General features: G+C 48.7%; 9 protein-coding genes across 10 annotated transcripts; 4 read left to right on the top strand and 5 right to left on the bottom strand.

Annotated features, from left to right (window-relative positions):
- The first annotated feature begins 440 nt into the window (after positions 1 to 440).
- On the top strand, positions 441 to 2591 carry FOIG_05965 (uroporphyrin-III C-methyltransferase/precorrin-2 dehydrogenase/sirohydrochlorin ferrochelatase). Its single transcript, XM_031204890.1, has 2 exons — positions 441 to 967; positions 1015 to 2591. The coding sequence occupies exons 1-2, from the start codon at positions 658 to 660 to the stop codon at positions 2430 to 2432; spliced, it is 1728 nt and encodes a 575-aa protein (XP_031065139.1). The 5' UTR covers positions 441 to 657; the 3' UTR covers positions 2433 to 2591.
- A 1846-nt stretch (positions 2592 to 4437) lies between these two features.
- FOIG_05964 (uncharacterized protein) lies at positions 4438 to 5375 on the bottom strand (the record flags this gene model as incomplete). Its single annotated transcript, XM_031204889.1, has 2 exons — positions 4438 to 5183; positions 5273 to 5375. The coding sequence occupies 2 exons, from the start codon at positions 5373 to 5375 to the stop codon at positions 4444 to 4446; spliced, it is 843 nt and encodes a 280-aa protein (XP_031065138.1). The 3' UTR covers positions 4438 to 4443.
- Positions 5376 to 5741: 366 nt separating this feature from the next.
- Positions 5742 to 7282, bottom strand: FOIG_05963 (uncharacterized protein). Its single transcript, XM_031204888.1, has 3 exons — positions 7008 to 7282; positions 6730 to 6960; positions 5742 to 6662 (listed from the first exon to the last, which is right to left on the bottom strand). The coding sequence occupies exons 1-3, from the start codon at positions 7271 to 7273 to the stop codon at positions 6224 to 6226; spliced, it is 936 nt and encodes a 311-aa protein (XP_031065137.1). The 5' UTR covers positions 7274 to 7282; the 3' UTR covers positions 5742 to 6223.
- A 33-nt stretch (positions 7283 to 7315) lies between these two features.
- Positions 7316 to 7636, bottom strand: FOIG_05962 (uncharacterized protein; the record flags this gene model as incomplete). Its single annotated transcript, XM_031204887.1, has 1 exon — positions 7316 to 7636. The coding sequence occupies one exon, from the start codon at positions 7634 to 7636 to the stop codon at positions 7316 to 7318; it is 321 nt and encodes a 106-aa protein (XP_031065136.1).
- A 426-nt stretch (positions 7637 to 8062) lies between these two features.
- Positions 8063 to 11458, top strand: FOIG_05960 (uncharacterized protein). 2 transcript variants are annotated; one of them, XM_031204884.1, is made up of 5 exons: positions 8275 to 8423; positions 8474 to 8515; positions 8573 to 8975; positions 9025 to 9682; positions 9736 to 11458. In XM_031204884.1, the coding sequence occupies exons 1-5, from the start codon at positions 8292 to 8294 to the stop codon at positions 9755 to 9757; spliced, it is 1257 nt and encodes a 418-aa protein (XP_031065133.1). In that variant the 5' UTR covers positions 8275 to 8291; the 3' UTR covers positions 9758 to 11458. The 2 variants fall into 2 exon arrangements, with proteins under 2 accessions (XP_031065134.1, XP_031065133.1); XM_031204885.1 differs by having other exon boundaries at positions 8063 to 8423; positions 8474 to 8975.
- FOIG_05961 (phosphoribosylaminoimidazole-succinocarboxamide synthase) lies at positions 9578 to 11292 on the bottom strand. Its single transcript, XM_031204886.1, has 2 exons — positions 10647 to 11292; positions 9578 to 10535 (listed from the first exon to the last, which is right to left on the bottom strand). Exons 1-2 carry the CDS (start codon positions 10991 to 10993, stop codon positions 9965 to 9967), a joined length of 918 nt encoding a protein of 305 aa, XP_031065135.1. The 5' UTR covers positions 10994 to 11292; the 3' UTR covers positions 9578 to 9964.
- Positions 11459 to 15491: 4033 nt separating the features above from the next.
- On the top strand, positions 15492 to 18906 carry FOIG_05959 (uncharacterized protein). Its single transcript, XM_031204883.1, has 8 exons — positions 15492 to 16105; positions 16162 to 16251; positions 16304 to 16817; positions 16864 to 16992; positions 17049 to 17456; positions 17502 to 17569; positions 17617 to 17828; positions 17893 to 18906. The coding sequence occupies exons 1-8, from the start codon at positions 16053 to 16055 to the stop codon at positions 18612 to 18614; spliced, it is 2196 nt and encodes a 731-aa protein (XP_031065132.1). The 5' UTR covers positions 15492 to 16052; the 3' UTR covers positions 18615 to 18906.
- On the bottom strand, positions 18847 to 23506 carry FOIG_05958 (uncharacterized protein). The gene is made up of 6 exons (XM_031204882.1): positions 22578 to 23506; positions 22437 to 22495; positions 20405 to 22384; positions 20113 to 20356; positions 19955 to 20063; positions 18847 to 19904 (listed from the first exon to the last, which is right to left on the bottom strand). The coding sequence occupies exons 1-6, from the start codon at positions 22624 to 22626 to the stop codon at positions 19718 to 19720; spliced, it is 2628 nt and encodes an 875-aa protein (XP_031065131.1). The 5' UTR covers positions 22627 to 23506; the 3' UTR covers positions 18847 to 19717.
- Positions 23507 to 23961: 455 nt separating this feature from the next.
- Positions 23962 to 24773, top strand: FOIG_05957 (uncharacterized protein). The gene is made up of 2 exons (XM_031204881.1): positions 23962 to 24069; positions 24196 to 24773. Exon 2 carries the CDS (start codon positions 24214 to 24216, stop codon positions 24595 to 24597), a length of 384 nt encoding a protein of 127 aa, XP_031065130.1. The 5' UTR covers positions 23962 to 24069; positions 24196 to 24213; the 3' UTR covers positions 24598 to 24773.
- Positions 24774 to 24845: the final 72 nt, after the last annotated feature.

Genomic DNA, 24845 nt, shown 5'->3' with positions numbered 1-24845 from the left:
GGTGATGTTTCTGGCGTGAGCCCTTACACGATGATGCGTCAAGCAAGAGACTATTTTATCTTTTTGTCTGCTCCTGACGAATGACGATTTATGATCCAATTGGCCTTGCTATTCCTTCATCATGACATGGATTGAACCACTAATACGTAGGCGAAGTCCATATCATGGCCATTTGGTTATCACGTGTCTTGATATCAGATGGTCTTCTCGAGATTTGCATCTCCGCCCAAGAACCAAAACCACGGAATTCCATGCTATGCATCAGATCATCTTATCGCTTCCCACACTCAAAAATAACGTGCTTTATCGCAATTCTGACATCTCCGGTTGCGGCCCGCGGAAGTCGGCGATTGCGTTATCAAGGGTGTCTTTGGTGCCCGCCGACAGCCCGATTAAAGAGATGGCGTGAGTTTGAGCCAATGACACGAGCCTGATTTGGAGTCTCTGGAGGGGGAGGGGCAATGGGGTAACTTTTTTTCTTCTATCGGCTCATGAGGGAGGAGCAGGGGTTCAGGGTCTAGTCTCGTTCAGTTCATGAGAGAGCTCTTTTATAAGCCGACCGAGTCTCGCAGTCGCGACATTTTGGTGCGTTGTTGCTGAGGTGAAATATTTCTTTTCTTTATTTTCTGTATAAGCGGATCAATCAAATTATTCGAAATGGCATCAACAATACCTTCATCGCTTCTCGCAGCTCTCAACTGCAGAGGCAATACTCATCTCGTTATCGGCACGAACCCGCTCGCTGCGACTCGATGTACCCAGTCTCTAAGCTCTGGCGCAAGACCAATCCTTATTGCCCCCGAAGGCTCTGAGCTTCACTATGCTCTGCAGAAGAAGATCGACGATGGCAGTGTCCAATGGCACAAGAAGCAGTTCGAAGACGCCGATTTGCTAAGACTTGGGCGCGAGGAAGTGGATGGTGTAGTCGATGCTGTCTTTGTCACGTCAGGACCACGAGACCCTCAAAGTAGGTCTTGTAACAAAGGACAAAGTCAATATACTAAAAATTATCAGGTCTTCATATTTCTACCCTCTGCAAACGAAATCGCATTCCCGTAAACGTCGTTGACGCTCCTCAACTCTGCACATTCTCTCTCCTCTCGACACATACCGACGGCCCGCTCCAGATCGGCGTCACTACAAATGGCCGTGGCTGTAAGCTAGCCTCGAGAATTCGTCGTGATATTGCCGCTTCCCTCCCCGTCAACTTGGGTGCTGCCTGCACACGCCTCGGAGACGTCCGCCGCCGCATCCATGATGAAGACTCCCTAGGCGCTCAAGACGACCCCGCCTCTCTCGATGACTCGTACGACCAAAACGCTCAATTCAACCGTTTAATTACTGAGGAGGATGCGAAGAACCGCAGGGTGCGCTGGTTGAGTCAGGTCTGCGAATACTGGCCCCTGAAGCGCCTCGCTGCTATTACCGACAATGATGTTGAGACGGTTCTCAAGTCATACCCCGGTAATGGCCCTGATATCAAGCGTGATCCTGGTACGCCAGAGAAGCGTGTTGGTACCATTATCTTGGCTGGTAGCGGACCTGGTCACCCTGATCTCCTCACCCAGGCCACTCATAAGGCTATCAAGACCGCTGATCTTATTCTTGCTGATAAGCTGGTGCCTTCTGGTGTCCTTGACCTTATCCCCCGCCGCACTCCTGTTCAGATCGCTCGCAAGTTCCCCGGTAACGCAGATCGCGCTCAAGAAGAACTTCTCGAGATGGCTCTCGCCGGAGTTCAAGAGGGCAAGACAGTCTTGCGCCTCAAGCAGGGTGATCCATATGTATATGGACGTGGTGGTGAGGAGGTGGCCTACTTCCGTCAACACGGCTTTGGAGACAGAGTATCGGTTCTCCCAGGTGTTACGAGTGCTTTAAGTGCCCCTCTTTTCGCAGCCATCCCTCCTACGCAACGTGATGTTGCTGACCAGATCCTGATATGCACTGGCACGGGCAAGAAGGGCAAGGCTCCTTCACCGCCAGAGTTCGTGCCCAGCCGTACTGTGGTCTTCCTCATGGCCCTTCACCGAATCAACGGCCTCATTCGTGAGCTGACAACTCACATCGAGCTTGAGCCTCTTGCTCCAGCTAATGAGGAGGCTGCTTCAGCGCAGCCCCCTCCTCCACCAGAACCTACTCAAGTCTCGCCTGTAACAGGCGAGAGCAAGCGAGTACTCTGGCCCCGCAACACTCCGTGTGCTGTCATTGAGCGTGCCAGTTGTCCCGATCAGCGGGTTATTAGAACCACACTTGAGCATGTTGCTGAGGCCATTGAGACAGAGGGCAGCCGACCTCCAGGTCTCTTGGTAGTTGGACGATCTTGCGAGACTCTTTTCACCCCTGAAAAGGGTCGAGCTTGGGTCGTTGAGGAAGGATTTAGAGGAATGGAGATAGAAGATTTCACTGTCGGCCTTGAGGCCTTGCAAGCATGATTCATGATATCCTATATGATTTGGTTTGGAGTTTACGCGGGCATGATAAAGGTTGCATAGCTGGAGTTGGGTACATCTGGATATTACTTCTACATAGACTCATATCAACAACGATCATTACTATCCAATCTTTATTCACTCTGCACGCGAGCGCTTCGTGTTTAGCGGTGCATCGCCGTCCTCCTCTGACGGTCTCTTGCTTGCCAAAGTTTTCCGCAAGTCTTCCTGTCCAGGCTTTTCCAATAGGACCAGCTCTTTATACTTCTCATCACCCGAAAAAACTTTTAAGTAGTCACCTCTCAACCCACGGAGCTGGCTGCCCACTTCTCGAAGGGCTTTTTTGCCAGTCGCGCAATTCCTTGTCGAAATTTGTCCCCAGTTTTGTAATCGTCAGCTGGACCTTTAAACCAGCCTCCATTCTTTTAGGTGAGTAGATCGGATCTCTTAGACGATACTCAAGGTAGTGCAGGTGTGCGCGATCGATTGACAATTCCCATTCTTGCTGTTCAGGATCCTCAAGGAAAGCGTCAAGCCATTGACAGTCTTTGCACTCCTCTGTTGTAGTCCCACAGGGAGGCTTCTTGTGAGCCCATCCTACCAGTTCGTCTGGCCGGGAATTGATCGGACGATGGGGTACCTCTCGCAGCGCGGTTCCCAGGAAATCTTGCACTGCTGGAATTGTAGGCGCCTCATTTGCCTCCAGAATCTTGATAAGAGGCTCAAGAAATTTGTCATATATACCATAGTTTTCAAATGGGAGCCAAAGCTCCTTGTTGTCGTTGAAAGTTTTGCAGTTCCGCTCCAATATCCGCCAAGCTTCTTGTCCCGCACAATTTGATATAGCCTTCTTTCAGCTGCTCGACAAGTTCACTGCCTTGAGACCACCTGCCCGTGATCAGACCAGATTTGAGCTCTTCTACTGGGAAATCCAATTGTTGTCCAGCATGCTCGAGGGTGAACTTGCAGAGCTCAGAGAATTTCTTGAATGAACCAGTCCTCTCAGATGACATGTGCTGTAGAAGAAACAACAAAAGGGAGCTTTCAGCTTTCGATACGATTTTCTGAAGAAAGCTAGCAGTGTTAGTAATTTGCTCCTCTTGAGTCACGCAACATCTCTGACCAACATATGTTTGAAGTATCCATTCTTCATCTCCACTGCGCTTTTTTAGAATTGAGGAGGAAAAATCGGTGGTCATGCTTCCATGAAGCCTGAGATTGTATCTTTTCTTCGCAAATGGGATCTGCCTAGACCTGGAAACTCTCAAATAGAGGGGGGTGCTTTGCCAATGACTTGAAAGCAGCACAAAAGGAATCGAAGTCTTTAGCTGAAACAGTGTCTTTGATGAGTTCTTGGAACCTATTGTGCTTATGTCAATATCGTAAATTTCATGGCAAAGCCATAATGAGTTCGACCTACCAATAATTCCAATCGATCGCTTGTTCTTTGTCATCAAAGTGCTTTCTCAGATAATTTACCAGCCCTCGGCTAATGTCCTCTCCGTGCGATCGGAAATTCTTTCTGAAACATTCCAGAAAGATCTTCGTGTTCTCGAGCTCCAAAGCACACTTCGAGATAAGACCTGGAACTCAACCCTTTGACCATAGTTGCATGCGGAGACACAAAGCGTTCTCCATGAAAGCTGTAGCAACTTGTCTTGAGTATGGATCATCTCGGTTTTTCAAAAGATCTTGATACACCATTTCTGTCAAAATAATCCTCTTTTATGGTGCAAGAAGGTCTGTAAGAGGGCCTGTTCGAGCATAACTGGTCAAGGTACTCCTTCGGCATAAGATAGGCTACCGTCTTGTGATAATGAAACGCGCGCGGCTCTTTGGCCTTACCAAACAACCCCCCTTCATCCTCGATATCAGGGGCTTCCCTCCCAATATCGTAGTCCAAGAAATCTTCAAGGTTGAGAACGAGTTCTGAAGAAAGTTGATCACCGTTCAGATTGTACAGGGTCCTGAGGGTAGTTTGATCTTGGTACTCATCACAGTCATCTATGTCAACTTAGAAATGCGTTGTTTGTCCAAACATGAAGTAGAAGCAAGCTTCTGAACAGATCTCGTTCAAATAGCGTCCAATGGATCGATCGCGGCCTTGAAGATTTCTCAAGCACAAGCTTGACTCTGCGTAAAGGTGGTCTAGGGGGTACAGAAGTTTACCGACTTTGGGGAGGTCAGTCCGAAACCTAGCCAGCATGGATTTGAGATCCTTGGTTCGCTGGAAGAAGGTGGAGGCCGATAGCTCATCTTCCCCCGTTGCAAAGAGTTTGTAGGCGAGGACGAGTCGATATCCAGATGTCAGTCGCTCGACTTCATGTGTCACATCTGAATACCAGGACATGGCTGTGAGGTCAAACTCGCAGTTTTCGGCTGTTGAAAGACGTCGTTTTTGAGATCCAAAGGACAAGCAAACGTCACCGCCCTCATGTTGCGAAGGAAGACAGACGAAAAGAGTTCCGATCATGCCTTGTTCCTTTTCTGAATCTTTATGGGGTTGGAGGAACGATCCAGGTTCGTAGAGGAGTAGCTTGTGAGGATCGGCTCGTAGTTCGAACAAACCGAGTCCTCTGGCCATATAGCGCAGTATCCTTGAGCTAAAGTCCTCGAACCATTTCTTGTTCACGAGATTGAAATTCGAGGCATCGAGCTCCCATGTATTGCGTACTGAAGTGTCGACAACCGTCCTGTTGCGATGGTCAAAGGGCGCCTGTTGGCAACCGCTCTTTATTGCCTGCGCGTCATCCTCTTCTAGTGTTAGGCGGATAGGACGATCCCCTTCAATTACAACCTGGATTCGCATATTCAGCGTAAATATCGAAGGTACTAAATGTCACCGGTGGATCGGATCGAGTCGAGCGTGCGTGACAACGCATGAGTACTCTCGGCATATTCGTCAACTGAGGAACTTTCAGATCCCTCATCTGAATAGTCGGACATGGTGTGGTCTAACTCGCCAGTTCGACCAGGCTCTGGTGTTTGTTGACGTTCTGGTAATATTGTGGAGTTGCGAGGAGTCGGTTTATCTCGTCAAGAAAATGATGGACAGGTTTGACTTTAAATGCCTGCCCGCGTGTGCAACATTTGGATAACAGCTGCCACAAGCCACGGATGAATGCAGAGACCTTCCCGCTGGTAAAATTGAACGTAGCGATCGAACAATAATAAGACACTGAGTTTGTTCGCAGTGCTAAACATTGCCCGCTTCCGTCTGACCTGCTGTTTGATTGTACGGCAGACCCCGGTCTATGGCGCCCATCTCGGAGGTGCAGAGCCGTTTACCAGGCTGTGATCCATCTCCAGTGGGTGGCCTTCTCACTTCAGCTGAATTCAGGGGCGGCACGTATGGAGTTACTCCCTCCAGCAAGATGATCTCACGGTATCGTTGCTCACCAAGTGCCTTCCTCATGAAATGTCCCCGGAGAGGTTGAAGAACCTTCTCTAAGCCGCTGTAGTTGAAAACCAAGCTTCGCAAGTCAGGTTGGGCCTGGGCTGCCGTCTTGGTCACCCTGAGTTTCTCACACGTGCCGGTTGTCTGATTCAATACTCTTAAAGCTTGGAGCGACTCTTCTACCCCAATAGCATGCTCGATATGCAATCTTCGAGTCTTTGGTGCGTTGAACTCCCAGACGGTATCCTGAGGCGAAGCTAAGAATCGATCCAGTTCAGCACAATCCTCACAGAACCCACAGCCTCACTCTCGGAAAAACCAATCCGCCAACAGCCTGAGATTGCCTGGGCAAGTTAAGGCGGATGATTTTGCGCACAAGAAGCTCAAGAACTTCCAATCAAGCCGGTATCTTCCTCCACAGGCCGTCCGCGGACAATCGAATGAGGGGGGTGATCAAGCAAAAGATAACACCGAATGGATCTTTGACAAGAATCCACTTCACCTTCTCTGCGACAAAGAGAGAAAATGTCTCTTTAAGTACCCGAGAAGCTTCTACAAATGCTCCAATAGCGTGGCACTCAGTAGTGAGCCGAACAAAAGGGCCGCAGATCATATCATGCCTTGGAGTCTGAACCAACCAAGCTTCTTCCGTAGGCTCAAGCCTATCAGGCGAGAAGTTGAGTTTACCATCGCTGTGATTTATAATGCTTTCGAACATTGCCTTTGCATGTTTAAACTGTGGTTCCTTTCTGAACTGGTAGATGTGGAACAGAAGCTGGATCAAGAGTGCGCTATGGCCCTCGTTGTGATACCCAGACGCAACTCTGGGAAGCAGCCTAAAACGTCACATGAGCATCAAATTGACTGAAGTAAATAACGGTCGGCAAAACAAGATAGACGAACCTGTTGACAATCCAGTGAGTGTTGTCGCAGCGGAGCCGGATTAAGTCGAGGATCATTTCTAGATCCTTATACTCCCAACTGAGCTCTGAGTCTAGCTTCTCGTCCATTATTGTCTCCGACCATGCATCAAAAGATTTCCATACAGGTGGACTGACAGCCAGGATAGTACGCGAAAAGTTGCGATATGATATTCCAAATCGCCCGATGGGCTTCTTTGTGATATCGTCAAGCCTGTATTGAGGTTAGGTAATACATGACTTTGGACGTAAGAAACTTACCATTCTTTCCAATCGATAGAATCTTCTGAGCCTTGGTACTTCTTTGCAAGATACTCTACAAGTACATGCACTACAGTTATGGGTGTTTTCCGGAAAGCTGTTGTGTATAGTGGCATATAACCAGACCTCAAGCACCAGTTCACAATGGGGTTGATGCATGTGCATAGCACTTGCGTGTCATTCCCAGAGTCGCAAAGCTCGTCGATTATGTTTTCTGCCACCTTGACTGTACCCCCAGGATTCTTCTCTAAGTCGTCGACGACCATCGCCACAACGGGTGTCACGCCTGGATGATGGGTCTCTTGATCTCAAGTAGGTCGTACTGGCCGCCGAGAGGTGTTTTGACCACCATCTGGTCTCACCAGGTCCAGCAATCCTTCTTTAGGTATCAGAAGAACTGCGTGGTCGTGCCAACGGCGAGTCATTTCGTGTTCTTCCATGAGATATCCATTACTCATGCCCTTATCATCATCACCGGCAGGTTCGAGGTCCCATTGCCGACCCACATCAAAGCCCAATACCTCATTTTCTGCATCGAGCTCTTTGTTTTCTGTCAAGAAATGACCTTCAGGCGTGTAGAGTCCGTCAATTGAACCTTCCACAGTTGTGAGAATGAGATTACCGGTCATCTCATGTGTGGTTTCAGCGAACACCATGTATAGCCCGGCCCGTCCCGTCAATGCACACCTGACGTCAGCGATACAATAGGGGCCAAGGGGAGGGAAGGATCCCTAGAATCTCTATTCTAAATGACAAAAAAAAACTTGGACAAATTTAGGATAGACTTAGTAGACCTTTAGGGTACCTGATTATTTTCAGCCCCTCGGCCCAGGTCCAGAAGTTTTCTTGCTCCTTAAGGGGGGGCTTGGCGTTCAAATGCCCAGCCCAATATCGGTCCATGGGTATTAAACAATGCGAGTTCACTCAAAAGAAACCGGAACGGGTCCATGATCTTGGATCAGTTCTCTTCAATTACCCATCAAGGTTCTTCCTTCATACCGTGTTTACCTATTAGAACTACGTATATAATATGCCTAGGCCAGGTACGCCAATGGGGATGACACAAGAAATATCCTTATCTCACAACCAATACCTCACTTCGCGTTTCAATATACAATCTCCAGTCATCTACCAAATATCTATTTGTACAATACCACCAAAGGCCAGCAAGAGTCAGTTTGAGCAAGTATTGCAGATCTTACCTTAGACAGCTGACTCATCGGCCCCGCTACTATATCTCTCAAGTGAAGCATGTTGATTCACCTCAACTTCTCTGATGCAAAGATGGGTTTCCTATCGCAAAGAGCCATAGAGGCGGTTGGCGGACTAGATCTGCCATGGAGGTTCGCACCGAGGGGGGACTATGATGCAGATCATAACCCAAATGGTTTGATATCATTTGGCACAGCTGAGCATGTACGAGAACCTTTAATCCAGACAGAGCTTCAGAATGCTGACCATACTAGGCCTTGGTAACTGAAGAGTTGAAGGAGTTCACAGACAAGAATGTATGAGTCAACTTATCAAACCCATAAACCCGAGCAACTCGTAACTCACGCACATAGGTCACCATCTCACATGATGATTTCCTCTATCGAGGTAGCCATGCAGGGGGTCCTCGCTTCCCCAAAGCCTTAGCGGCCCACCTCAATGAATACTTCCAACCGTATAGCCCTGTAACTCCCGATATGATTCGATGCGTTGGTGCTGCTACCGCAATGCACGATATTCTTGCATGGGGAGTCGCGGATCCCGGCGATGGCGTACTGACCAGCAGACCTGTATATGGCCGGTTCGAGCTTGATTTCGGTAACATGTCTCAGGTCAGAGTCGTATACTCCAACAATAAGATAGAAGAAGCGTTCCAAGGGGACATTGTCGAAAAGTTCGAGGAGGCGTTGTTGCGCTCTCGAAAGGCTGGGGTTAATGTCAAGATGGTACTAATCGTTAATCCCCATAACCCCCTTGGTAAGAAAATATTTGTGCTTTTCTTGCCCAAGTACCTAATACGTTTCAGGACGCTGTTATCATAAGTCAACGCTCATCAATATAATGCAATTCTGCCAGGAACATAGACTGCATCTACTGAGCGATGAGATATACGCCTGCTCCGTTTTCGATACGGATGAGCCTGCAGTCCCCTTTACCTCGATACTTTCAATTAATCCGACTGGTCTTATAGATCCAGAACTTCTTCATGTCACTTATGGTCTTAGCAAAGACTTCGGTGCGGCTGGTCTTCGGCTTGGTGCCATAATCACTCGCAGCCAACCTGTCCTCCGGGCCATCGAAGCGGCCATGCGATTCAATAACCCTTCTGGAGCCAGCTTGGCTATTGGAAGCGCCTTGCTTGAGGATCGAGCGTGGTGTCGAGCTTTTATTGACTCTTCAAGGCTGAAGCTCGCCCAAGCCCATCGCCATATCACGTCCCTGCTCAGCGACATGGGTATCAAGTACTTACCCGGCAGCAATGCAGGGTTCTTTGTCTGGGTAGATCTATCCCCATACCTTCCATCTGAGTTCGACGGAGAGTTGAATCAAGAATTTGCTCTCGCGAAACGGTTGCACAAGGTGGGCGTGTTTCTGCATCCTCGCGAGGAGCATTCTATTGAGCCGGGATGGTTCCGAATGGTATATTCGCAAGATCCAAGAACTGTTACCGAGGGGCTCCGGAGGTACGTTGATGGATATTGCATTAATGACCAAGTTTCAATGCTAATAATTCTAGAATCCATAAAGCGATATCTTAGCCTGAATGGCAGTGGAAAAGGTTAATCAAATTTATGACGGGCAAATTCAAACAAGTGTCAGAAATTTCAAAGATAGAGGTAGAAAACAGCCAGCCATCATAAGTACGAATGTAAGTGGCTGTAGCTTTGATATCACGCTGGAAATCAAACCTCAGTCCGAGTGATGGTAATTTGATAGCTTATCTTGATACACTTTGTATCTGCCACCTACTGGCCAACAGCATCCTCGAACTTCTTACCAGTCAACATGAGGAAGGCCTCTCGGTAGCGGTCTGCTGTAGCCTGAACGATATCCTGGGGTAGCTCCACGCCCTCCTTGCCCTTGAGTCCTTCCTTAGTGAGCCAGTTGCGGATGAATTGCTTGTCAAAGCTGTCCTGGTCGCGGCCAGGCATGTAGCCGGCTGCTGGCCAGAATCGAGAAGAGTCAGGGGTCAGAACCTCATCGACGAGGTAGATGTTTCCCTCTCCATCCTTGGCAAATTCAAACTTGGTGTCAGCCAAGAGAATGCCTCGCTCTTCGGCATACTTGGCGGCCTCCTCGTATATCTTGAGGGAAAGTTCCTTCACGCGGTCTGCAGTCTCACGATCACCAACCTCCTTCCAAGCGTCATCAGGGTGGATGTTCTCGTCGTGTTCTCCAGCATCAGCCTTGGTGCTTGGAGTCCAGAGAGGCTGCTTGAACTTTTGGGCTTCTTCCATACCAGGCTCGACGGGGATGCCATGAACGGTTCCCTTCTGCTTGTACTCCTTGAAAGCTGAGCCGGTCAGGTAACCTCGTCTGTTGGACTGTTAGTGCTTAAATGTCCCTATAGAGCACGAAACTGAAGACCTGTTTCATATTCAAGGGAAGGTTTCGCGTGGTACTTTTGCAATGGGAATGGGGGCGTACACAATTGATTCGATCTTGATGACAGAAAGCTTCTTCACGACCATCGAACGGTCCTTGATGGTCTTTGCCTCTTCAGGAGTAACACCCTCGGGAATATCGAGACTGATGAAATGGGTGCGGAGGCCAGGAATGCGCTCTGTTAAAACTTGGAACCAGTGAGCCGAGACGAGGGTCAAAATCTTGCCCTTGTCAGGGATTGGGTTCTTCAGAACAGCATCGTACGCAGAGACACGGTCGGAGGCCACAAAGAGAAGGGTGTTCTTGTCTGGCAGCTCGAACAGGTCGCGCACTTTGCCCGAAGCAATCTTTTGAAAGCTTGGGAGCGAGATTTCCGTCAAAGCAGACATTGTGACTAAATTCGGTGGTTTTGAATTGATCAGGTTTGACTTATCGGAATAAAGTCAATTTGTAGGTGACCAGGATTAGTCACGGTTGTGATGATACCTGAAGGGAGGAAGTTGATGATGAGGTGATGAAAGTGTGAGGAGAAAAATTTAGCCTGTGACTTGGAAAGCTTCTCCACTGAGTCATAGAGGTATATTCCAGTGCGGTTTCGCCATTGGAGATAGCTGACCAAAGCTTTTGATGGGAAAGCACACTTTCCACCTGTGACGCCTTCCTCCTCATAAAATAACTGAACAAGAACCGATCGCACCTATTGACAGGGGCAACAAGAACGAGTCGCGCACAGTGTTTCACAGTGTCAAACGACACTTTCGGCACGGTCTCACAAGACTCCACTCCCGTAATGTTATTGGCTGCGGCTTGCTTTCAGCCAGACTTCAATATCATTCAGTAGAGGAGGGTCAGTAGGTAGTTTGAATGAGCAAGACGTAGTTCGGAGACTTTTTTACCATGATGGCATTCCTTTGCTTCTATTCGGTTCTTCTCCATATCAGGTCGAGTTCCTATCATGGATCGCCATATCTGTATGATGACTTTCATACAGTAGGTGAGGAGTTTCGCGAGTATGAAGGCATATGGAGCAACATTAGAATGCAAAGTGGTAGCCAGCACATGTATTCTATTCAATTTATGAATCTCGAATCACACTGCCAAAAGTGTTCCCAAGAACAATATGGTATGATCACACACTAAGAAATCCACTTCCCCTTCATCTCGTGTAACATAGTCAAAGGAAGGAGAGAACATTGAAGATCCGGCGCTAAACCTTGGCCAGACGATGTTCCTATCTGAGTATAAAACATTAAACGCGATCTCATTGTAAAGCTGTGCGAGAAATTACAAGATTCTAGATCAAACGCGCCTTTCATATGAGACGTGTCACATATGTTCATCTACCATTTGTTCGGTAGTACTCATACTCCAGGAACATATGCCTTACGAGATAAATTGTTCTTGCCATTCTGCTTCTCGGACTTTTAAGTATCAGCCAATGATCTTAACACGCCATTGGCTTCCGCCAAATTCACCGCGCATCTCCTAACTACTACCTACCTTACTCAAAGATATATTATTCTCTGTTTCCGTCTCCCAGGTCAAGCGAGAGAACTGTCGATTTTCATGCCTAAATCAGAATACTAATGTCCTCAGGCATTCAAGATAGATGCTTTCCATGATAACCTTAAAACATGCATTCAGTTACAGGCGGACTGGCGTCAGTCTAACAGAATGCTGTTAAAGTCACATACCCAATGTATTTAGCTTAAGTGTGGCTCTCGAGATACAAAGTTGAGAACGGCCAATCTATTACATATCGTTGCAGCCTGATTTGGAACTTGTTGACGTGCTGCCGTGCCTCCCAAGAGTTTTCCCTGCTGCCTCAGCATGGCCACTTTCCTATCCCTGCCACGGTAATGCGCATAACCCCGAGAACAGGAGTAATGGATTAGGCATCAATTATGGATGCTGAAATCTCGGAAGCATGTGAAAAGGGGGAAAGGATTCTGCAGAGTTTGGTTCTCAGTTGAAACAATGAAGATACCACCTCGATAAACTTGATATCTCGTAAACGTCTTAATACTAAAGCTCAGACTTTCTCCGGCCCCGGCTATCACCAAACGGTCTGATAAACTAGCAACACGTTAATATTAATGCTTCCGGTCTGGCTCGTGCGTCAAAAGCTTTCCAGTTGATCTCCTACCTGAATGGGAACTCATCTTCAGCCCTAGACTAGGCATATAAGACAACAAGCATGTGGGATTGAGCCATGGTCTTAGGCTGTTTGTACAGCGACATGTCAAAAATCATCATGGCAAGGACCTCACCTCGGACGTCACTGTCGCCTTTTTGTCCTTTTGTGTAGTAGACTCGTTCATGAACCTGACATCTGTCCAGTAACCTCATTCGAGTATTGCTAATAAGAACGGTTGTTTTCTCAGTACAGGGGATACTGAACCACTTTTTAAGCCTTGAGAGGAGTAAGTGATAAATCCTTCGTGTTATTGCCAGGCCTGTGCAATAATAATTCAGATGTATCATATTTCAAGAATTGTGTCAAACCTTATCTAATGGTTAGAGCCTGCCAATGAGTCCTATGCTATGACTACCTGAGGAGAAAGAAAGAAGTTGTATGGATAGCTTACGAAGTCACAAAAGACCGAACCTCCCCCGAAAAGCACACACTTGCTATTCGGCATTTACATACCTAGTAATTAGGTAGCTTTAGACATTTTAAGAAAGTACATGCTTTGATCGGGCAGTTTGGCTTTCCCTGTGGCTACAGGTTTGGCATCGACACTGACTAACATCGACTGAAGTGTCACTGATTCCTAACGACAGCGCTGGAAAGAGGATGTTCCTAAAGCTGTTCTCCGCGCTTGTTCACTGGTAAACGCTTTCCGGGGTGAGCTAACCCGAATCTTGCTACAATATCAGATTGAATGATTTCTCGGTTGTTCATTGGTATCGGTTCATTCGGCTCGCCCAAGCTTCAGGTGTCCTAATACCAAATTACAAATGCCGGTGTCTGGAAATTGAAAGCTGATGGCATTTTGTTAACCACGCTGCCCATGCTTAGTCGTACATCATCAAATCAAAGAAGGCCAAATAATCAAACACCCCACACTGGTTTATATTTCAGGACCTGTCCGATCAAAGTGGACCAAAGCGAGCCGTCTTAACATTGTATGCTGTAAACATCACAGCTTTGACTCTGGACAAAACCATCGGCCCTTCTTACCCCGTCTATGCTTGATACGAAACATTTCTACAAAGGATCGAATATCCCCCTGGCGCCGAGGGTTGGGCATCGGCCGCGGGATCTGGCCGGGAGAAGAACGCGCCGATCATGCTTCGAGTTCGGTAGTTGATGGGAATCAGGATTCAACTAGGGACAGTCCCGGCTTTAATGGGAGATAGAATGCCTGGACGTCAACATGCATACCTAGTGGCACCATGTTCGTCTCCAAGTGTGGCCCACGCTTGTGATGAATCCACTGCTCCGTCGAGAAATCATTTCCAGGCACTCGTCAACATTGGATCATGTTCACGTAACTTGACTGGGACTGCATGATTTGGAGGACAGAATGAAATCTTGTGAAGGCTTCACCCCTTGTCTTTTTGTGGCTATCAGACCAGCCTAGTTGTCTTAGCGTAAGCTCAGCCGATGCGAGGTCGAGATCAGCATGAATGGATCGGTGTCTTCATCAAATGCTCATCACCAATGTACCGCAATCGCAGATCGTCGATTCGATCACTGAAAGTCTTGGCAAGGAGCTGTGTGGCAACTCTGGTGTGTCTGGAACTCATCGACGTAGATGATCAGCGATCAACTAATAAAGAATACAAAGCGACACTATACTTATCTCGGCTTGCTTCGAGATTCAGTCCGTAGATGAGTGACCGTGAGTCCCTTGGGCCATGTCAAGGATGTCAACCGGAGAATAGTCTCGATTGTGCTTGAAGGCTCCAGGATGAGCTTTAGGAAAGTATTGTTGGCTCCTGCATATCAAATTGCGTATCATTCACCTATAGCAAACAAGATTCCAACAGTTAAGCGTGGGGGGTTTAAAAAATAGAAACGATTGATCAGGTTCATGGCGGATGATACGCAGTACAAGAGTCCAAACAATGTCTTGAGCAATGTTGAGTTTTCAGCCCTTCTCTCGCCTTCTATACATAGCTAGTGCCCAGGTTTGGTATTGATTTACGTCAAAGCACATCCCAAGCTTCATAGATAGCGAGCGAATTGCCCAAAGCTCAAACCATGGTCGTGATCTAAATATCATCCTAGTAGAACCGGCCCCTCCCGTCATCCCTGTCCCTTGCATCGCCGTTCCTTGACCAATCACGGTCGATCCATTGGTCTCGTAACTGCTTCGAGGCCTCTTAGGCGCGGTTGCAGAAGCAAGCAAGCAAGCAAACAAGCAAGCAAGAATGTCCCCTTCGCTCAGTCTCAACATGCAGGTATTGCTTATGTAGAAGGTGAAGCCCCTACCAGTGAGGCACCCATGTCATCCCCCAGGGCCTTGCCTCATTATTATCGCTCTTCATCGTCTCTTGTCATAATATTTCGAGTTCTGCCGGTCTTCCTCTCCATATCTGATCATCGGGTTCGCGTAGCCAAGTAACGCTAACATAGACGCATCACGCAGAGTTCCAGACGCTCCCGCGCAGTTCGTCTTGGCCAATTTCGTTGTGATGCCCGCTCGTCGAGGTCGTTCCAAGCCTCCCACAGCAGTTTGTTGTGCTTGCTTTTGGTCTCCTCGCCTCAGCTTGTACTGAGCAGCTCTCAAGGAGGAACTGCAAACTTATAAAGCCACGACGCGAGTGCCACGGAGCCGGTGCCAACTAACTGCAGATCAACGCTTCCTTGCCGATGGTAGTTCGATACCCTTAACACCCTCGTCTTATGAGCCAATCGCCTCACCTGATCTGCCTATCCTTCGATCTCTCCTCCAAGCATACCTTATTACCTTCTCCTCTCCTGGCCATAAGCGCTTGCGCTTGCGCTCCCACAGATGCAGAGTAATCCTGCCTGAGCGACCTATCCGTACTTCTTTGAATGGTGAAAGTGAAGCGCAGCGCTTTGTGCTGAACCGCTACTACACATTGCTTGTTGTTGGCTGGACGGCGTCGCGTACCTGGCCTGGCCTGGGCTGTCTACAGCACTTGTCGCCCTGCAGTCAATCTCCCGCTCCCGCTCCCTCTGCCTAGGTATCCGTCTCGATTCCAGCAAATACGTCGACACTAAATCCAATCCAGCATTCAAGGCATAAGGGTTCAGTTCCACCGGGATACGGGACACGATTGGTACGCAACGGCACCAGCATCAGCCATTGGCGTTTAGAGTACAGTGCATTTTGTCGTTCGATTGTCTTTTTGTAACCTTGCTTGTTGCAGCACCAGCACCAAGACCTGGTTCCGGTGCACACCTGGTTGTCTACTAGAGCTCCTGTGACTGCCATCGTTTGTTGGTATCTCACCACTGGCCGAAGTGGAAACATGGAGTCCTCCGTCCCGATCGTCAAACGACGAGCTTCAATTGCTTGTCGCCGGTAGATGAGCCTGTCTCGTGCCTCATGCGTACTCATTTGCTGATCCTATGCTACAGATGCCGGCGCATGAGGAGTAAATGTGTCCACGATCGTGGCCAGCCTCCCTGTAAGGCCTGCTTAGACGCCGGGGTCAAGGAAGGCGGATGGTAGGCTTCCCTGATCATGTCTCTGAAACTTATCTGAATTTCTGTATAACAGCGTGTTCACGCCACGAGGCCAACCGGATAATGATCGATGCCACCGGCGTCCGCGCGTTGCTCGCACAAGGACTGCCAAGACGACTCGACAGGATCCAGGAGGAGCACGACGTGGGAGTCTTGATGCTTCCTCGACAGCTCTAGGCACATTGAGTAACGGATGGGAAAATCTACCTCCACTACCAGAGATCATTGATGGTATAAACCAGTTCACGCGACATTACTTTCAACTTGGTTTTATTCCTAAAGAGCAATTTCCCCAGCGCCTGCTTAAAGATCGCACGTCGGTTAGCGTCTTTCTCGTTGTCAGTATTCTTAGCATTTCAGCTCGCCTCAGTCGTCCTCTATCAAGGCGGTATGGATCTGGCCTAAAGGCGTCCGAGTTTTTCATGGAGCGGGCGACAGGCATTGCACTCGGCGAGATATTCCCGACCAAAAATACATTGGAGAACTGCCAGGCCTTTTATCTTCTTAGCATCGCACAACAAGGGAATGGACTTAAAGATGAGAGCCATGTACGTGTAGAAGACTTGAACAACCGCCCCAGTACTGACTTGACAGACGAGCATGGGCCTTGCTCTTCGAATCGCATCTGCAATCAAGCTGCATTTAGAACATACTTATGCTTATGAGAATTCGAACCCTACGCCCGATGCCATCATTCTTCGCGAATCCGCACGGAGGACTCTGGTAAGTCATGCCAAATAAACAAACGTTAGTGATATGGCTGAAAAGAATGTACTCAGTGGATGTTACATAGTCAGGATCAGCTACACTCATGCTCCTCCTCGCCCATCTCTCTCGCTGCTTCGGATATCGATGCCCTACTACCTTGTGATGAAGAAGACTTCGCCAATGGGCGAGAGCCTCCTTCGCGGGCCGCTCTTGAAGGGACTCCGCGTGCTATCAAGGACCCAAGCCTGGTCAATGACCCAAACCGGTCTCTTTTCGGCGCTCTCATTCAAGCACACGGATTCTGGGGCGTTGTCACACGGGATGCAGTCAACTATACTCCTTATTCTTATCCATGGGACCCAGAGAGCAAGTTTGTCAGAGTCTCCAAAAAGCTTGATCAGTGGGAAAGGAGCTTACCTCCCAGCCATCAATGGAGCCGGGCTAGACTGTCTGAATACAAGGCCAAAGCACAGGATCTGGTACGCTACCCCCCTTTGTAACAAACCGAACCACTAACAACTCAGGCATATCTTGGGGTCACAATGATTCCGCGCCTTTGCAATATTGTTCTTCGTCGGCCATACTTGGAGTAGTAAGTTTTCATAAGCAACGCATAATGCCAAGTCTAATATGTTGTAGTATCCTCACTTCATCACGCGAATATCACCAGCGGCCGTCAGTCTTCGACCAGATAGCATGCGACCTTTTCAACAATGTCCATAGGCTCTACGAGCAAATCGACGCCCAGTTTACGGGACGCTCTTCAGATGAAAGTGTCGGTGCACAAATGGCTGCCTTTTGTGTTTATACATGCGGCCTTTTTTCTATATATCTTTGGCGCTATCCGACCTGTGAGTTATCCTGCTGTCAAAAACGATCTATACCCTGGGTATTGATTCTCTTCGTTTTATCAAGTCCTGAACATCACGTATGACGGGTATATGATGTTTCAACGCAGCCTGGATATTCTGATGGAATGCAAAGAGGTCTGGCCTCTTGCTTCTCGTTGGGTCGATGCCTTAAAGCGCTTTGCTCAAGATCCTGACAGCTCATTTAAAAGCGAAAATGGGATGGCAGATGGCAAAGACCTCATCCACAACCCAACAACTCACCTTCCTGCGACCACGCCAATATCATCTGGTGCGTCGCCTGCTTCGTCCTTATACACTCGGCAAAGTAATTCTCTTGCTTCAAGCTCCATTGCTCTGCAGTCTCCGTCCCCAAACGATATCTCTGCCTCCATATCTACGACTCATATTATACCCTCTCATTTTTCTCAACCTCAAACCCAACAACAGCTACAAATCCATTCTCATCCTCATCAGCCACCACTATCGGTAATACCACAGCAACAGGCTTTCGTCCCGCCTCAGCTTCAGCCTCAGCTTTACATGAGTCCTGACAATATTGCCAACTTTGACATGGTCCTTGGGGGCTTTAACCCCAACGCTGTCCAAGCTTATCCAATGGCATCGCAGGGCAACGCTCCGTTAGCAACCGGCATTCCAACAGCTATGGATATCACCAGTGGGCCAATAAACCCTCCTCTGGACGGCTTCTTGGACGAGTTGAACTATTATTCGTACGGGTCCCAGGACTGGATACCGACAAGCAATTTGTTCGAAGGCTATAAGTAATCTCTCTTGGCACTGTTTGGGATCCAATATTTGCAAGAAAGAAACGTTGCCATCTAGTGATTGTCTCCTATTCCACCAAGCTGGACAGACGGGGCAGCAAAATGACACGTTTTTTACAGGGTATGTCAGTCAAAGGTATCAATATCTGTTCATATTCCTTACACTACAAATTCAAGTAAAATTGAGAATCATGGGGATGATTTCTCATATCAAATGGACTCTTCTCATCATTGTAGGCAAGAAGGAAAAATAGCTTGTCATTTTATTTAATAATCAAGACCTATCGTGGGATCCGATATGTGAAGTGTGAATTCCACCATGATTTAGAACCACACCTGACAAACAGATCCAGGCTACTACTGATGTCAAGTCTTCATTTTATTTGTGGTAATGGCTGCGTCTGGCTTAGATTCATCAGCACAAGATGGCATTTCACAACATCTGGCAAGTGTCTGTGGGTTCATTGTATGAGAGCCAACGATTGTTTGACTATCGACAGCTACAGACGAGCTCACTTGATACTCTAGTCCGAAGGTTTCATTTCAACGTGTCTTCTCTCAACTCTAAGGATCCCCTACACACTCCGAATTTTCAATCCACTCCTCAAGAATCCCACCATGTTCCACAAAGGTGGTTTGTCCGAGTACGCCGTCCTAAGCCTTCCCTAACACTTGAAAGGGAATCCAAGACAGACTCCATGGGCCGTGACAACCAGGGCTGCAAAAGCAGAACAAAAAAGAGTAATAAACCGGCCGCCTTGACTCCCTATCCTCTACATGAATTTTGGGCCGCCGCCGCTTTTCATCCTCGCAGGGCATACATGACTTCTCTATTCCATCATTGCATCTGAATAAATAAAACAAAATGGGCTGTGTAGTGTAGTGTAGTGTAGTGATATGATAGGGGAATGAATACATCATGTAGCGATGAATATGCCAGGTGAAGCGTCATAAGGGGGTATTTGAATTACTGTAGTGTCGTATGGGGTCTATATACATGCAAGGGTCGTGGGGATCGTGCTATGACTGGGGAGGGGGAGGGGAACATTTATTTGTGGCGGCGATCGCTCGCCTTGAATTTGAGATGAGAGTCTGAGTGCCAGATCAGTTGGCCATGACGGCCTGAGAGCCACCCAGTTGGCGTTTAACCTGCTCGCGGGCCCAGCGGGCGGTCTCGATAGTTCGGGGCTGGAATTCCCGGTTGGTCTTGGTCTCCTTGATCATAACAGTGAGCCAGTCTTGGCGGAAAGCGTCAACCAGTTGGCCGTCGGGGTAAGCATCAGCAAGGTCACTGTTCGAGTTAGCATAGTTCATGCGAGTTGCTGGGCCAGAATAGCTTACCCAATGACGCCCATGGAAGCCCGCATCAAGGATTCGCTTCGGTTCATATCACTAGCGATAATGCTGAGGGCGTTGAAGATGAGAGGGACGTATTGCTGGAGAGCTTGTGCTATGGCGTGTTAGTAATGATTGCATATCAGACGGACAGGACGACATACTCTTCTCGCTGACCTTCATGGCGCCAATAATTCCGCCCCAGGCATCCATAATACCCTCACGGAGGGAGACAACATAGTCGTACATCTCATAGGGGCCCTCGGGAGAAGCGGTAACAGTTGTAGCTTGCTCGAGAACCTGGGCAACCACGGACAAATATGTCTCGAAGTGGCCACCGATGGCACCAGCAATGTCGCCAAAGCATTGCAGGATAGCAGGCTTGAACTGGTTGGCCAGGGTGGTACTCTGCGACTGGTTAGATATGACAAGACACACAAATAGGGGGATACATACCCTGAGGTTGTTGAGGAGGTAGTTCATGAAGTTATCGCAGTAAGGCTGGCTGCGCTCGCCCAGAGATCGAGTAATGTCGCTGACCAGACCAATAGCCATGGAGCAGAGACTGGGCTCGTCCTGGTTTCCGAGGGCGTTGTACAGGAATGGGGCAAAGGCATCCATGTACTTGACGAAATCCTCCTCCATAGCAGTGGAAAGGGCGCTGATGGTAGCGAAAACGGCATCAGGAACGCTAGACTTTCCACCCACGCTGTTGAGGATCTGAAGAAGGATTTGCATGATACGATCACCCTGAGGAATGATCTCCTTGTCAAGGCGAGAAATGATAGCCTGGAGGACAGTGCACAGGCTGTTCTGCATCTCCTCAAGAGTGATCTTGTCCTCGACACTGACGACCTGGTTCTGGAGAGGAACAGTCTCTTCGAGTCTCTTGATGATTACATCGGAGAGAGAGGCAACTGGCTGCAAGCTTTCGGAAGCAGCGTTCTGCACAAAAACGTTGAGAACCTCATAAGCAGCGGTTCGCACTGAGGTTTCGGTTTCTGTGCGAGCAGTAACGTCCAGCAGAGAGCTGACGGCATTGTTGAAGTGGGGGGTGATAGCGTTAGAAGAAGCGCCGAGATCACCAGCAAAACGCTCAGCCAAGTTCATAAGGGCCCAACAGCATGAGGGTGCCATCTTGGCGCTGCTGAGAAGACCCTTGAAGAGCGACTCGATCAAAGTGGGGAGTTGTGTCTGAGGGTCAATGGCCTCGGAGCATGCCTCGGTGATTCTGCCCAGGGCATATGCAGTCGAGTCCTTGACGTGGAGGGATTGGTCATCCATCATGGTAATGAGGATAGGCAGGGCCTGCTTGACGATAGGGTCCAGGACCTTCTCGTCAGGACCCTCCATGATAGCGCCGAAAGCAGATACAGCAGCATCTCGGTTATGCCAGTCCTCGTGACGTAGGTTACCCTCAACAAACTGAAGGACGGGAGTGATGATCGTAGCACCAACGGCCTGGGCGTACAGCTGCAGACACTGGTAAGCAGCGCGGGACAGGTTGTACTCGTCGTCGGTGGCGTCCTCGTCCTGCTTGGTGAGGAGAAGCAGGAGAACCGGTACGACTTCATTGGCAGCAACGCGGGCAAAGTTGTAGAAAGGGCGCATCTGGTCAGAGCTCTCTACTTGGGCGTTGTCATCCTCGATGGAGATCTCCTCTTCGCAAACGGTACTCCAGAACTCAACAGCCAGCTTCGCGACATCTTCGTCATCGGACTTCATGCCAAGAATGGTAAGACCAAACAAGGCCTTCTCCATATAGAATCGCATGTTCTCGTAGTAAAGGGCCATGATTCGGTTGAGGCAGCCAAAGGCGCCCTGTTGTATCCTTGAGTCGTCGGCTTGTGTGGCCTCGCAGACGACCTGCATAATGTAGTTTCGCTCGCCCTCGTGCTTAAAGTTGTTGCCGACAAATTCGAGCGAGTCACCAAGGGCGGTGATGGCAGCGAGGCGAACCTCGATGTTCGTTTCCTCCTTTCGGGCTCCTTGCACGACAGCAGTCAGAATAGCATTTGAGTGTGTTACCAAAGCCCCGCGCAGTTCAGCATCTTGGCTCTCGCAGATGTAGCCAATGGTGGTCAAAGAAGACTGCTTCTGGTGGTCGGCACCCTCGCTCACATTCTTGACAAGGAAAGGTAGCAGATCGTTCCACTGGCCGCGGGGCAACTCGATAGCGGCAATAGAAGAAATGACCTGGGCGGCGGCAGTGCCAGCCTGGGTGTTGGAGGAGTTGAGAGTCTGGAGAGTGAGCTCCTTGACTCTGTTCTTAGTCTCGTCGTCTGTTTGCTGGAGCCATTTCGCTTGCAATTCCTGGTGACGAGCAAAGTCTCGGGTTGTGAAGGCGTTCTTGAGGGCGATACCGGCAGCAGCTCTGATGGAGCCATCGGCAGAGTCGTTTGCTAACTCTTGTACGAGGGTTGCGAGGTATAGGGGCTAATGAATCGTCAGCCGTCATTCGAGCAAGGGAGGATCAGGGGTGCCATACAAAGTTGCTCTCAGCGGCTTGGGTAAGTTGCTGCTCGGCAGCATTTCGCAGGTTCGCATCTGACAAAAGTTAGCATTGGTTCGCTTCACTCGCAGATAACTGCTCAAGTTTCAATCGGCGGGGAGGGCGTGGGATACTGACCAGGCGACAGCGAATTTGCGAGCACCTGGTTTATCTCTGAGCTCGACATTTTTGCGATTTAAGAACGTCTCGTCATGCGGTTTCGGGAGGTATCAATAATGAGTGAAGGCGCAGAAAGGCGTAAATGTGTGAGAATGAAGAAGAAGAAGGAAAAAATAGAGCCTTTGGTTAGGCGCACGTGTCGATAAGTTTGGCAGATGGAAGAGAGAACTGTTCTGGATGAGGCGGAGAGGCGGGGGTTTTTTCCCACGACGGGGGGCTCAGGCCAGGAGAGGAAAAGAACGGGTATGAGGGTCGAACGAGCTTGGCGGGCTAAAAACCGATGGAACGGGGCCTTGTTTGATTTGATGGGCTTTGAGATGCTTGGTTGGTAGCAAAGCGGTGGTGAAGGAAGAGAAAGTCCTGACTTTAGACAGAAGAAGTGTTGATATTTTACGGCTTGATGTTACAGGGGAGGGAAAAGTTAACCTCTTGGATCAAAGGTTTGATGATGACAATCGGCAGCCCGCTCCTGCCCTCGAAGTCGCTACCGCCACCTATTTCGACACTGTATGGCACTGTGCAGAGGTGATCTGTGAGAGGCGGTTATTTTCACCACGGAGCAGCAACGTTTGATGCCTGATTTGAGGTTCAGGGAACTGCAATAATAGACATGCAGGTATGTGTGTTAAGTAACAGGCTGCAGTTATCAGCGAAAGGGAGAATCACAGCGATGAACAGAACTGAGGATGCTGTGATTCATCACCTATGTCTACCTGCTGATGCGTCACAGCCCTGAGCCTCACTGTGACTACTGTACCTACCTACTATGCATGCATGTAGGACCCCTCCACACCGACGGCCATGCCCTTCTTTTGCTGCTGGACCTTGCGGCAAACGCCATCATACTTTCCTGGCTGGTGCGAATATATCTGCAGCAGGTTTCGTTTTGTTTTGTTTATTATGAGACGATACATGAGACTCTGGGCCGCTTTCGGGGTCTCGTGACCTTTGCTGCTTATGCACGCTGTCGCTTGTCTTGATTCAGGTTTACCTGGACTGTTGTTAGTTCCAATGCGTAGAACCTCCACTATGAACGCATAATTCAAACCTGCTTCCATTACTTAAGGTACACTGGAGGCGGGAAGAACTTCGCTTAATCTCTAGGAAGTCGCACTGTACGCCCTTTATACAGTGCCCCGCGGTGAAGAAATTCACACAGGCTTTGGCACAGTGCCAATTAAAGGTATCTCAAGTACCGTAAGGTTCACATGGAAGCCCAGGCCAGGCAAAACAAATGCCATTCAGGGACAACAGGGCCCTGGCTACCTTTGGGTGGGAGTTTAAAGTTAGGCATAGCATAGCACAAACCCATCCCTTCGAATAGTTCCTGCTGAGGATATTCATTTTCTATTTGAAATTATCACTTCATTTAGCTCACACATAATTTGATCAAACCCCCTTTCCTTTCTTAGTTTTTCTTTTCTTCTGTTTGTGTTGATTTCTTTCCCAAGTAAATAGTTCCACTCTTCCACAGCAACCAACGCCGCCAGCCTTGCCACGCTGGGTAACTCATTTATTATCCAGTTCCACGGCGGATGCAGTTTGGGCCGCTATCGAAATGAAGCTGACTTGTCAGATTTAGGGCTCATGTTCGATGTTCGCTTCGTCTTGGGATTTGGATCTTCCATGTGTTTCCAGGGGTCCAGTCTGGGGAAATTTCGTTACTGGCCCTGCTCCCGCTACTTTAGTATCCGTACAAGGCCGTTATATCATGAGAGCACTGACAATATCTGCTTCTCCCAACCAAACCATTCTACGATATATAACCCAGTCTGTCTCAAGGCCCCTTGCTCTTTATTTTTTGTATCCTGCCTGTCGGCTTGTTCTCACAGTACTCTGGTTCCAATGCTTATATAACTACCTAGGTAATAAACCTCACAGTCTCCCTGTCTGCAAACGTCTGTGCCCTTCACAGCATCGGGGAACACAAGGTCCACGGGCAGCTACTTGCGAATCAAATAACTACATCGTGAGTTGAAGTGGGTTCGTTGGGCAATGGGCTCCTTACTACACAGACAGCACGAACTGAGTGAACTGATGAAGCCTTAAGCTGTCTTGCTTGGTTCCCTTGGTCTCTCCTCTGCTGTTGAAGGGATTAGTCAGGCTTTCAGCTTCTGCTTTGTGCTCTGGAGAGACGTCACAATGCCAGTGGAGCATGATCTTGTGTTCAAACTGCATTACTATAAGACTTGCAAGTCTTTTTATTTTTTTTATTTTTTATTTTTT

Source organism: Fusarium odoratissimum (genome assembly GCF_000260195.1).
Source record: "Fusarium odoratissimum NRRL 54006 unplaced genomic scaffold supercont1.8, whole genome shotgun sequence".
Classification (NCBI taxonomy): domain Eukaryota; kingdom Fungi; phylum Ascomycota; class Sordariomycetes; order Hypocreales; family Nectriaceae; genus Fusarium; species Fusarium odoratissimum.
Note: the sequence above shows the minus strand (reverse complement) of the source record. Positions and strands in the feature narration are given on the sequence as shown.

Coding starts and splice junctions, on each gene's coding strand:
- FOIG_05965 (XM_031204890.1), top strand. CDS start 658: ATGGCATCAACAATACCTTCATCGCTTCTCGCAGCTCTCAACTGCAGA. Junction 968..1,014: donor AGGACCACGAGACCCTCAAA/GTAGGTCTTGTA, acceptor AAAAATTATCAG/GTCTTCATATTTCTACCCTC.
- FOIG_05961 (XM_031204886.1), bottom strand. CDS start 10,993: ATGTCTGCTTTGACGGAAATCTCGCTCCCAAGCTTTCAAAAGATTGCT. Junction 10,536..10,646: donor ATCAAGATCGAATCAATTGT/GTACGCCCCCAT, acceptor ACAGTCCAACAG/ACGAGGTTACCTGACCGGCT.
- FOIG_05959 (XM_031204883.1), top strand. CDS start 16,053: ATGGAGTCCTCCGTCCCGATCGTCAAACGACGAGCTTCAATTGCTTGT. Junction 16,818..16,863: donor GACTTAAAGATGAGAGCCAT/GTACGTGTAGAA, acceptor CTGACTTGACAG/ACGAGCATGGGCCTTGCTCT. Junction 16,993..17,048: donor AATCCGCACGGAGGACTCTG/GTAAGTCATGCC, acceptor GAATGTACTCAG/TGGATGTTACATAGTCAGGA.
- FOIG_05958 (XM_031204882.1), bottom strand. CDS start 22,626: ATGTCGAGCTCAGAGATAAACCAGGTGCTCGCAAATTCGCTGTCGCCT. Junction 22,496..22,577: donor CGCAAATTCGCTGTCGCCTG/GTCAGTATCCCA, acceptor AACTTTTGTCAG/ATGCGAACCTGCGAAATGCT. Junction 22,385..22,436: donor AAGCCGCTGAGAGCAACTTT/GTATGGCACCCC, acceptor ACGATTCATTAG/CCCCTATACCTCGCAACCCT.
- FOIG_05960 (XM_031204884.1), top strand. CDS start 8,292: ATGGGTTTCCTATCGCAAAGAGCCATAGAGGCGGTTGGCGGACTAGAT. Junction 8,424..8,473: donor CATTTGGCACAGCTGAGCAT/GTACGAGAACCT, acceptor TGACCATACTAG/GCCTTGGTAACTGAAGAGTT. Junction 9,683..9,735: donor GTTACCGAGGGGCTCCGGAG/GTACGTTGATGG, acceptor TAATAATTCTAG/AATCCATAAAGCGATATCTT.
- FOIG_05957 (XM_031204881.1), top strand. CDS start 24,214: ATGTTCGCTTCGTCTTGGGATTTGGATCTTCCATGTGTTTCCAGGGGT.
- FOIG_05963 (XM_031204888.1), bottom strand. CDS start 7,273: ATGGTCGTCGACGACTTAGAGAAGAATCCTGGGGGTACAGTCAAGGTG. Junction 6,961..7,007: donor TCTATCGATTGGAAAGAATG/GTAAGTTTCTTA, acceptor ACCTCAATACAG/GCTTGACGATATCACAAAGA. Junction 6,663..6,729: donor ACTCACTGGATTGTCAACAG/GTTCGTCTATCT, acceptor GTGACGTTTTAG/GCTGCTTCCCAGAGTTGCGT.